General features: G+C 48.2%; 1 protein-coding gene across 1 annotated transcript; it reads right to left on the bottom strand.

The window, feature by feature from the left end:
• Window positions 1-595: 595 nt before the first annotated feature.
• Window positions 596-10,925, bottom strand: hmox1a (heme oxygenase 1a). The gene is made up of 8 exons (XM_043679982.1): window positions 10,726-10,925; window positions 8,549-8,669; window positions 6,832-7,323; window positions 6,430-6,482; window positions 4,937-5,057; window positions 3,361-3,852; window positions 2,180-2,276; window positions 596-1,569 (listed from the first exon to the last, which is right to left on the bottom strand). The coding sequence occupies exons 1-8, from the start codon at window positions 10,773-10,775 to the stop codon at window positions 1,424-1,426; spliced, it is 1,572 nt and encodes a 523-aa protein (XP_043535917.1). The 5' UTR covers window positions 10,776-10,925; the 3' UTR covers window positions 596-1,423.
• Between the last annotated feature and the right edge of the window lie 1,202 nt (window positions 10,926-12,127).

Below are 12,127 nucleotides of genomic sequence, written 5' to 3'. Positions count from 1 at the left end.
GGGCTACGTAGGTTTGAGGTGTATCCTCCTGAGTGTAGACCGTTGAAAGTGCCATCAGTCAAGTATGAAAACGACTCAGTAAGTTAGACACAAAAAAACGTTTCACTGAAGGGAGCCTCTAGATTAAGGACTCCCTCGTAAGTCAGTGTACCTACAGCACATGGACTGCAGCAGTTGAAAACAAAAGAGTGGCTCGTCACTACTTTCTCAAAGACATTAATATGCAATAAATGCTGACCCAGGGCCTGGATTCAATTTCTAATCTTTTGCTCAGTTGGATTATTAAGGGATGCGGGGCTAAGGGGTGAAATTTGAGATCAAGATAGAGTGGAACAGATAGCATAGTAGCACAGTGGTCAGCATTACTGCCTCATAGCACCAAAGGCAAGGTTCATTTCCACGTTCAGATGATTATGCGTGGTGTGCACTTTCTCCCTATGTCTGTGTGGGTTTCCTTTTGGTGCTCCAGTTACCTCCCACAGTCTAAAGATGTACCAGTTAGGTGAATTGACCATGGGTATCCAGGGATTGGTGGGTTAGGTGGATTGGCCATGGGAGAATGCAGGGTTATAGGGTTAGGGTAGAGGATGGGTCTGGATGGGATGTTTGAGGGTCAGTGTTGACTTAATGGGCCGATTGGCCTGCTTCCACACTGTAGGGATTCTATGAGTATAGCAGGGGCTGAAGAGCTTCCTCCTGTTCCTGTGTTGGCCTTCCCTTGGAATCCATTCACAGAGACAAGCCATCACATGCAAACAGGGGAAAAACAGCAAGGGCTATGCCCCCTATGGATTAGGAGCAGATTCCCCTCACCCTCCAGGATCTTGTTTCCCCTTTGACCCTGACAGAGGGGCTGATAGGAGTTGGGAAACTGGTGATCATTCCTGCCCCACATTGTGGTGAGTGCACTCTGGCCCATGGACCTCAGAGCTTTAGGGAGGGATTCTGCATCTATCTAGTTCCTTTCACCACCTGAGGATAGCCAGAATTGCTTGATAGTCAATTTAAGTGCCTCTTGAAAAGTCATTGCTTGCAGGAAACATGGCAGCCACTGTGAACACAGCAAGCTCCCACAAAAAAAAAGTGATACTCAACAGATAAAATCAACTTCTTATTTTGTGACAGTGGTTCAGAAATAATTAATTATTGGCCAGGACACCGGGAAAACTTCCCAGCTCTTCTTCAGAAGAATTTCTCCAGAAGTAGGACCTTGGTGTAACACTTCATACAGGAGCTGACACCTCCGACAATGCTGCACTCTCTCAGTACTGTAGTGGAGGATCATGAAGAGTGGGTATTGAACCACAATATCCCAGCACTGAGGCAAGAAATCTATGCACGGAGATGGAATCTAAAAACTGGCCAAATTTGGTTAGTACAACAACACGGAAAGAGAGGAGAGAGTGTCTCGTTGCTGAAGTTCTCACCATACATATTGGTAATATGCAACAGTGAGTGTTACTACAACTAAACCAATCAGTACAGCAAATCGCAGGCCTTGGCCGTGAGTCAGCAAATCATCTGAGTGCTTTGGCGGATGCTGATTGGCTCCTGTAAGTACTGATTGTCCTGTGAAGAGAAAAGGTAACAGTCATTAATCAGAACTGACCACTAGAAACTGATCTACCTATGTGAATTAATTCATTGGGGGAATAGACAATCAAAAAAATGATAAATTCATCAGTGCTTGTGACCATTACAACCACTATCAATTGTTGTCAACAAAACCCATCGAGCTCACCAATGCCTCTTTAGGCAAGGAAACCTGCTGTTCTTACCTGGTCTGGTCTACATGTGACTCCAGACCCCACAACAACATGGTGTCCTCATAACTGCCCTCCAAACATATGAGCAAGGAGGAAGACTAGGCCCTTCAAGCCACCTCAGCCATTCAATGAGATCATAGCAGATTCAGGTGAAGAGAGAGGCTCAGTTCAAGGCCAGTTAGGAGGCACCGATGAGGAAGGTGATTTTTTAAATCTGTTTTTATACGAATAAAGTATATTTTTACATCAGGACAGCAACAAGTGCTGGTCTTGCCCACTGCAAATGTAGAGATAGCAGGAATATTCGACATCACAGTTGAGCCAGAGAGAGACTCCTGGCTCTTGTGGTAAAGTTTACAGCCCAGTCGACACACCCGCCCCACCCAGCCGAGCCAAATCACACCACCCCTTACCCTGAGCGACGATGCGTCTCCTGGTCTCTGTGTCATTGCTGTGCACGGCACCGTTTCTCTCTGAGCTGGAGGTCAAAGTTTGGAGTTCGTGGAAAAGCTGCATTGGGAAATGAAGAGGACACTTTTAATGACGGAGGTATCGGTGTAAACAAGATGGAAGATGGGCGTGTGTGGTGGGGGTTAGTTGTACAGGGCTTTGCAAGACTATACATGGAGTATTTTGCACAGATTTGGTCTCCTTACCTAAGAAAGGATATATTTGCCATAGAGGGTGTGCAGCCAAGGTTCACCAGACAGGTTCCTGGGATGGCAGGTTTGTCGTATGAGGAGATTTAGGGTTGACTTGGCTTGTACCCCACTGGGATTTTAGAACAAATCACATTGAAGTGTGTAACATTTTGACTGGGCTAGATAGACTGTATGCAGGAATAATGTTTCCTGCAGGCTAGGGGGCGATTCAGAGCAAGGAGGCAGGGTTACGCAGTGGGCCATTTAGTAAAGTGAAGGGAGGGACAATTCTCCACTCAGGGAATGATGAACCTGTGAGATTCTCACTCAGAAGGCGGAGTCACTGACTAGAATCTCTACAGTGCTGGTAAAGACCATTTGGCCCATCAAGTCTGCAATGAATCTCTGAAGAGATTTCATCCAGACCCCTACCCTATTCCCATAACCCCACATTTACCATGGCCAAACTACCTAGCCTACACACCCTGAACACTATGTGCAATTTAGCATGGCCAACGCACCTAACTTGCACATCTTTGGACAGTGGGAGGAAATCAGATCGCCCAGAGGAAACTCACGCAGATAGAGGGAAGACAGACAGACACCTGAGATTGGAATCGAACCTGGGTTCCTGGTGCCATGAAGCAGCAGTGCTAGCCACTGAGCCACCATGATACCCTTACATAAGAAAGGGATGGAATTCTGGAGGCTGATGGTGTCAGAGGAAAGAGCAGGAGGGTGGCTCAGAGATGGAGAAACAGCCACTATCATGTTGAAAAACAACATGAACTCAATGGGCTGAATGGCCTCCTACTCCTAATATCTATATTTGTAAGTTTAAGAAGGCAGCTCACTGCCTTCGCCAAAGTAGTGATGGATGGGCAATTAACACTGGTCTCACCCAAAGTATGTAACAGTTACCCATGGTTACAGATTCTGAGTCTTCCTCTTACCTCCACGTTGAGCTGGAAGGCCCGGTTGGCCTCTTCCAGGATCTTTTCTTTTATTCCATTCGTGATGTCCAGCGTGTTCATGCGGGAGCGGTACAACTGCTTGAACTTGGTGGCGTTGGTGACCCGGTCGAAGGTGAAGAAGGCGACCCCTTCGCCCGTGCTCGGCAGCTGCAATGCTTTCTGGGCCACCTTCTTGAGCACCTGCCCTCCTGACAGGTCCCCCATGTACCTGATGTAGGAGTGGGCCACCAGCAGCTCAGGCTCCTGGCGCCCAACCTGCTGGATCCTCGACACATACTTCTTCGTAGCCCTCGGGCACTCGATGTGGCTCTGCCAGCCCGGCCCATGGAAATATTCCAGATCTTGCACCAAGGCATCCTTCCGGTGGAGCTCCAAGGGGAAGTAGAGAGGGGCGAAGGCCGGGTGATCCTTATTCCTCTCGATCTCCTCTTCCAGGGCCGTGTAGATGAAGTACAGAGAGTCCAGTAAAAGCTGCAGGAGGGACAGGGAAAGGGATCAGCAGCAGGCATCAGTCTGAGCTCACTACCTGACATCAACACAGTGAGGGCACTGAGGGCAAAGGGACTGGGTGCTGAGGGTGAGGGGAGTGAGGATGAGGGTAATGGGATTGAGTGCTGAAGACAAGGGCACAGAGATGAAGGTGGTGAGGAGGAGGCTGATGGGACTGGGTGCTGAGGGCAAGGGGAGATGAGGATGATGGGACTGGGTGCTAAGGGAAGGGAAGATCCACTGTTGTTAAGCCCAGTCTGGTGTTTCCCAATACTGAGGGACTGCTGCACTGTTGGAGGGTCAGAGCTGCAGTGAAAGCTGAGGGTCCCCTCCAATTTTGTTTCTTCTATCGCTGCCCATTCCTATCTGCTCTAGGCCTGAGTGACTTGCGTGACCATTTGAGAGACCAGTTGCTGCAGGTATGGAGTTACATGTAGGCCAGACCAGGTAAGGATGGCAGACCTCCTTCCCGAAAGGGCATTAGTTAACTGATTGACTTTCTAAGCTATACTGAATTCCAATTTCTGAACTGGATTGAAATTTCCACCAGCTGCCTTGATGGGATTTGAACCCAGACCTTTAGCCTCAGCCAGTGTACTCCAAGTCCATTGATATTCCACCCTCCTCTCCCATTTGAATGCTCCTTTCCTGGCCCATGTTGATGCTGTATGTTCAAAATAGATGGACCCCTGAGATTACATCTAGGTCTGAAATATCCGTCCTCAGTCTTAGCCCAAGGCTGTGATTTACCTCAGCTCCCCTAGGTAAGGTCTGTTGGTGGTGTATGGGCAGATTCATGATTTCCAACTGACTTCTGACTGACCCTCGATGTTAAGAAGTGGTGTTTCGATGAGATTGGAGAGGGTCTAGTCCTTCACCCTGGAGATCACCATCCCATAGGATACCATCGTCCAACGTTGGCGAAGAGATGGAGGACAAGGGTTAGGGGGTGAAGGTGACCACGAACTGGAGGTAATGGTCAAGAGTGCTGGGAATGGCTACAGGAGGTCAAAGGTGAAAGTTTGAAGGTGAGGTAGTGCGTACAATTTGAATAGTTGTATCTTACCTTGAACTGATCCCGGGTAACTTGACCCTTTTGGAAGTTTCTCATGAAATCCGAGTTCTCAGCTAGTTCATGAGAGTCCTTCGTGGCCAGTTTCAGGGCTTCTGATAGGTCGGATGGCATGCTGGGACCAAGAGGTCAAAAGGGCAGTATTAGATTGGCTCAATCCTGCCACAGTTGGCGTCACTTATTCAGCTCTCCCACCCTCTCCAACACCTCATATCCTTCCCCTCACCCCCAGCAAATCACAGAGGGAGTGGTTCTTGTTGCTCCCCCCCCCACCTTCCTCCTGAAACAGCTCAGACTATCCCATGACCGAGTCTGGACAGGGAGTTTCAGTTGACTGTTTGACTGTGGAGGCCGTCACACTGAGGACAGTCTCAATGTTTACAGGTGTTCACTTTCCGACTGGGTTCACAGCACCCAATGGAACTGATGTCAGCAGCCACCTCATCATCCCCCAAAGCCCATATCTGAGCTTTGAACGTCCCTATATACACCCAGGGTTAGCTGCTGGCTTCCTTAAGGGGCCCTCACCCAGTTACCATCTCCTCAGGAAGGAAGGGGGCTGCTGGTGTAGCCAGGGCCAGTGTTACACAACAACCCGTGGTCATATTCTGCCAGTAATCTCTGCTAACATTAGATGTGACCCAAACTCTGACTGTAAATCTGACCTAAATGCAGCCTGACCCTGAACCTAACCCCAACCCTAAACCTGACCCCAGCGTGACCTCCTTAACCTGACCTTAATCTGGACCCTAAACCCAATGATAATCCTGACTAAAACCGACCCCAACCCTAAAACTGACCCTAATGCAGTCAAATGCTAAACCTCACCTGAAACCTGACTGATGTTATTCTGACACAAACCCTGACTTGAAACCCTCAGCCTAGCTCTAACTCTGACCGTCAGCCTAACCCTAAGACAGGCCCAAAACCTGAACCTAAACCTGACTTTGACATTAATGCTGACTTAAACCTAAAACACAGACCCAAACCCAAACACAGTATGATGCTGACCCTAACACTGATCTAAAGTCTAACACTGACACTGAATTGTAACTCCAGCCCTGAACCTAGCCTGCTGGCCGCTCTGCCTCATGTTGAATTTGGTGCCAGGATTCAGAAGGCTTTTTCTCCTCTTCCACTCCATTTCTCTGCCTCGGTGTCTCTCATCTGCATTTCCCTTCTGGAGCGTGTTGTCCTTGGGCCACCCTTGGGTTGAGCCGAGGGAGAATCAGTGGGTTCTTTAGCCCAAACCTGATGGTTTTTTATTCTCCCAAAGGCCTTGACCTTCTCCATGGACACAAGTCTACAGGTGACGGGCATCCTAGAGCAGCTCAGGTACCCTGTCCCTTTACTGTTCTGTGCTACTCTCTACCTCTAGAGAGGTGTGTCCCAGGGCTGAGACACATTACTGGGCAGTGTAACCTGTATCTTTACCCTCCATCCATCTTGAAGAGAATAGGGCATCAATCCTGGCACCACACTCTTACCTGACTCCTTGCGTCTGGTTCTGAGTTTTCAGCTGCTGGAGCTCTGCAAAAACCTGCATTTACAATAAGACAAAAAAAGAAAACTCAGTTTAAGGGCTCAGCGTGAAGCAAAAACAGTTAAGTGCTAAGTTTTGCAGAGCTCCATGCGGAAGCAGCCATTTAGATTCAAGATTGGGCCAACCACATTAAACCTCAGCTGGACTCAGGGTGAAGATTGCATTCGGATGAATTGGAAGTGGTTTGGAGAGCGAAGCCAAGGCAATTATCTTCACGCAGTCTCATGTAGACGGCTGAGCCTTAGCAACAAGGCCCAGAATGCCTCACGGTCAAGGACAAGGTTAACCCAGACTCACTGTGAGATCTCATCACACACAAAAAAAATGATGAGTATATTCCTCTTACCTCCACGTTGAGTTGGAAGGCCCGGTTTGCCTCTTCCAGGATCTTTTCTTTTATTCCATTCGTGGTGTCCAGCGTGTTCATGCGGGAGCGGTACAACTGCTTGAACTTGGTGGCGTTGGTGACCCGGTCAAAGGTGAAGAAGGCGACCCCTTCGCCCGTGCTCGGCAGCTGCAATGCTTTCTGGGCCACCTTCTTGAGCACCTGCCCTCCTGACAGGTCCCCCATGTACCTGATGTAGGAGTGGGCCACCAGCAGCTCAGGCTCCTGGCGCCCAACCTGCTGGATCCTCGACACATACTTCTTCGTAGCCCTCGGGCACTCGATGTGGCTCCGCCAGCCCGGCCCATGGAAATATTCCAGATCCTGCACCAAGGCTTCTTTCCGGTGGAGCTCCGAGGGGAAGTAGAGAGGGGCGAAGGCCGGGTGATCCTTGTTCCTCTCGATCTCCTCTTCCAGGGCCGTGTAGATGAAGTACAGAGAGTCCAGTAAAAGCTGCAGGAGGGACAGAGGGAAAGGGATCAGCAGCAGGCCTCAGCTCGAGCTCACTACCTGACCTCAACACAGTGAGGGCACTGAGGGCAAGGGGAGGTGAGGGCGAGGGGAGAGGAGGGTGAGGAGAATGGCATCGAGGGTGAGGAGGGTGGCGAGCCTGAGACTAGACATAATGACGACAGATTATGCCTGCTCTCTTAAAAATACTGAGGGAGTGCTGGAGCTGCACTGTTCATTTCAGAAATGAAAGAGAGTCCCTCTTCAGAAAAGAGCCATTCAGATGGAGCAAGTGACTTCTCCCTGCTCTGCTGGAGCCAGCATTCATCACTTAATTAAGTTTCTGAGGAAGGGATCATCCAATCAGTACCTGATCTTGCTGTGTGCCAAATCAGCCAACCAGACCAGTGACTATACTCTGAAAGCACTTCACTGGCCCTAAAGCACTTTGGGAATGCTAGAGGTTGGGTAGAGAATGTGGCTACAGCAATGCAAGTCTTCCTTCTGTGTATCTCAGAATTGGGACTTGCAATGTCTGGGAATGTTTTCCTTAGGAGAAGTGAAGGATGACAGGAGATCCAGAGAGGCTTTCAAAACCCTTAAAGGCCTGGACAGAGGGCATCGTGGGAAACTGTCCCCACCAGAGATGGACTGGGAGTCAGAGGTCTCAGAATTAAGATCATTGGCAAAGAGTTGGTGTGTTGAGGAGAAAGGTTTTCAGACAGTAGTGAGGATCTGGAATGGGCCGCTCAACTGTGTGTGGAGCCAGGTTTGATCGAGGCTTTTGACGAGGGATTAGGATTGCTTTCTGAGCAGGAAGAATGTGCAAGTCTATAGGGAGTAAACTGAAGAGGAATAGTCAATGGACTGATTCTTCAGGGTAAGCATAGACACGAAGGGCTGATTGGCCCCTTTCTGTGCTGGAACTGTTCCCTGATTTTTGAGTTGTGATCTAGATAGGAAAGTGGATCCAGATATCCAACTCAAATAAAGACTTGACGGAGAGGGTGTTTGCTGAGCAATGGGGAAGGAATTTGGTGCAAATGGTTAGCTCTTCCAGTCAACTCTGACATGATGGGAAAAAACATGGCTTCTGACTGTGCAGTCAGGAATTCTGATTCTGTTCTGTGGAATCTCCTGACTTAAGAACATAGGATCAATAATGTAGAAGCTAGAAGGAGAACTGCTTTGGTCAATTTGAAAAAAGCTCCCCAGCTCCCCCCCTTACCTTGAACTGATCCCGGGTGACTTGACCCTTCTGGAAGTTTTTCATGAACTCAGAGTTCTCAGCCAGTTCATGCGAATCCTTCGTGGCTAGCTTCAGGGCTTCTGATAGGTCAGCTGGCATGCTGGAACCAAGAGATCAAAGGGCAGCGTCAGCGCCAGTTATTTGGTCTCCCACACAAACACACAATCCATGTGTGTTTCAACATAGTTAGTGTTGTCAAGATTGTCAACTGTGGAAGCTACCACACCAAGATCAGGAGGTCAAATGGTTGGGCTGCCTGAGGGAAACATGATGCAATGAGTTCCCATGGAGCCTCTGATTCCATAGCCATCATACGTTCATCCATGTGACCATTGTTTATATATGGACTGATTGCTAATATTAGCAGGTTACTCAATTGCACAGTGCATCGCGATCAATCACAGGCATCAAGCTTGTCCTGCCTCTAACCTGGTGAGGGGAGATCTGTAGAAGGAACACATTTCTTGTCCCCAGACCTGGGAGACCTGTTGACCCCTGACCTGGAAATACTCATGGTCAAGACGTCAAAGTGTTCAATGGGGGTCATACTATCACCTCCAAGTCAGAACGTCACAGGTCTGAGTCTCCCTCCTAAGGAGAAAGTGAGGTCTGCAGATGCTGGAGATCAGAGCTGAAAATGTGTTGCTGGAAAAGCGCAGCAGGTCAGGCAGCATCCAGGGAACAGGAGAATCGACGTTTCGGGCATAAGCCCTTCTTCAGATTCCTGCTGCGCTTTTCCAGCAACACATTTTCAGCTCTCCCTCCTAAGCCCAAACCAAGATCCCACAGGGATACAGGAATCTTACGATGTCATAGAGGCAGTGTCCTGTGATGGAGTTCACTGAAATCTACTTAATGACCCAGCTTCGACAGCCTTCTGTGGTTAAGATTTCCCCTGATTCACAACCCTCTGAGAGAACCCTCTCTCAGATGGGGACCCCCTCATTCGGAGACGATGATCTCTATTCCTAGATTCCTCCACAAGGGGGAACTACTTATCTGTATCTACTAGATGAGTTCCCTAATTGTATGTTTCAATATAGTCACCTCACACCTAAACTCCAATGAGCAAAGGCCCAATCTGCTCAACCTCTCTTCATAAAACAGTCCTTCCCTACCCAGGATCAGCTTTGTGAACTTTCTTTGGACTGCCTCCAATGCCAGTATATCTTTCCTTGGATAATGGGCTCCAACCTGCTCACAGTATTCCAGTTTTGGTTTAACTTGTATAGTCTTAGCAAGACATCCCTATTGTTATACACCATTCCCTTTGAAAGGAATGTCATCAATCCATCTGCTCTCCCTATTACCGGCTGAATTTCAATGGCAGTTTTTTTTGGGATTCATTGAAGAAGACTAGAATTCTAGGTGCCTTAGAATTGTGTCCTCCACTATCACCTGATGAAGGAGCGTCGCTCCGAAAGCTAGTGTGCTTCCAATTAAACCTGTAGGACTATAACCTGGTGTTGTGTGATTTTTAACTTTGTACACCCCAGTCCAACACCGGCATCTCCAAATCATGACTTAATTCCAGATTTGCATTAAGTTTAAACTCCACCATCTGCCACAGCAAGATTTGAACCCAGCCCCCCCCAAATCATCACCAGGGTCTCTGGATCAACAGTCCAGCAATAATACCACAAAGCGGTTGGTGCAATAGTATCACAATCACTAGCTTTTTCTGAACTGCTCTCCCATGGAGACAACAAACTGAAACTGCCACTTGTAAATATTTAATCTGTTGTGATCTTTACACAACTTGGTCAGACTAGCTGACAGTATCGTTAATATCGTGGTGCCCAGCAACGGGTTCACACACACCTGTCTGTCTTTCTCTCGAGGTTTGTTATGTGACTCACACCAGTTTCAGAATCTGGTTTCATTCTTTATCAAGACACCTCTCTCACTCCAGGTTCAGACTCAAGTCTCTCTCAGGATTTGCTATCTAGGCTCACTCCAGTTTAGGAATCCTAGTTACACTCTGGATTCAGACACGAGTCTCACTCCAAAAGTGTAATGCGGACTCACTCCGGATTCAGAATCTGTGCTCATCCCTGCAAGAATCTCACACCGGATTCAAACATTGGCCTCACTGCAGGTACAGAAGCTAGTATCTCTGATTTCAGACACAAGCCTAGCTACTGTCTGCCTCCTACCTGTCTGTTTGGCTGATGGTTGCTGTTGTGATCTCCATGCTGGTCTCCATTTCTGGCTCTCAGATTCTCTAGCAGCTCACTCTGTTCTCTGTCCAAAATGTGTGAACGCTGGAGCCTTTTATCTGCTGTCTGTGGAATCCCACGTGATGCTGTGAGTCAGCCCTCTTGTTGGAGCAGCTTTGGACCTCTCCCAGCCCCACTACCATTCACATGATTATCAGTTAGCAAAACGTTAGTGCCGAGAGGATGTTGAGTTCATTTCCTGTGCGGTTAACTTGGAGACTTTTCTCTAGCTGGGTGCGAAATCTAGAATGTTCTTTGTCCCAGTGAAAACTTTGATCTCCTGCTCCCAGTCAGCTGAAGCCTGGGGCTTGTGTGCAGTCAACTTTTGCAGAAATGAGAGACTTTAACCCCTTGGCTGCCAGACTCCTGAACTTGAGAGTAGCAATAACATCCATGAATCTGAGAATGGTGAACAATGTTCCCCTTCTGAACTCTGCAGCAGGGCTAGGCTGACAGATTTCGATTGACAGGGAGAAGATCCGAAAACATTGAAAATAGCAGCAGAATTAGGCCATTCGGCCCTTCAAGCCTGCTGCAATATTCATTGTAATCAAGCTGACTATCCAATGCAGTACCTGATCCTGCTTTCTCCCCATACTCTTTAATACCTTTATTTCTAAGAACTATATCAAACTCCTCAAAAATATGCAATGTTTTAACCTCAACCAATTCCTATGGCAGAAAATCCTACATAGAGGCGGCTCAGTGGTTAGCACTACTGCCTCACAGCGCTAGGGACCCAGATTCGATTCCAGCCTCAGGCAACTCTGTGTGTGTGTGTGTGTGGAGTTTGCACATTCTCCCCGTGTCTGTGTGGGTTTCCTCCAGGTGCTCTGGTTTCCTCCCCAGTCCAAAGATGTGATTTGGAGATGCCGGTGTTGGACTGGGGTGTACAAAGTTAAAAGTCACACAACACCAGGTTATAGTCCAACAGGTTTAATCACAACCACCTGATGAAGGAGCAGTGCTCGGAAAGCTAGTGCTTACAATTAAACCTGTTGGACTATAACCTGGTGTTGTGTAATCCAAAGATGTGCGGGTTAGGTGAATTGACTATGCTAAATGCCCATTGTATTCAGGGATGTGTAGGTTAGGTGCATTAGTCAGGGGTAAAAGTAGAATTATAGGGTAGGGGAATGAGTCTGGGTGGGTTACTCATTGGAGGGTTGGTGTGGACTTGTTGGGCTGAAGGGCCTGTTTCCACACTGTAGGGATTCTATGGCATACCACTCTCGGGGTGAAGATGTTTATCCTCATCTCAGTCCTAAATGGCCTACCCCATTCCCCTATGCAATGATCCTGGGTTCTGGACTCCCTGGTCATTGAAAAGTTCAAGAGG

Source organism: Chiloscyllium plagiosum, chromosome 39 (genome assembly GCF_004010195.1).
Source record: "Chiloscyllium plagiosum isolate BGI_BamShark_2017 chromosome 39, ASM401019v2, whole genome shotgun sequence".
NCBI lineage: Eukaryota > Metazoa > Chordata > Chondrichthyes > Orectolobiformes > Hemiscylliidae > Chiloscyllium > Chiloscyllium plagiosum.
The sequence above is the reverse complement of the archived record's forward strand: the minus strand, read 5'-3'. Positions and strand labels throughout refer to the sequence as shown.

Excerpts from the sequence above, each read along its gene's own strand:
- hmox1a (XM_043679982.1), bottom strand. The coding sequence starts at position 10,775 with ATGGAGACCAGCATGGAGATCACAACAGCAACCATCAGCCAAACAGAC. Across the intron at positions 5,058-6,429 it reads AACCAGACGCAAGGAGTCAG|CATGCCATCCGACCTATCAG; the intron begins GTAAGAGTGTGG and ends TCTTGGTCCCAG. Across the intron at positions 1,570-2,179 it reads GAGACGCATCGTCGCTCAGG|GACAATCAGTACTTACAGGA; the intron begins GTAAGGGGTGGT and ends TTCTCTTCACAG.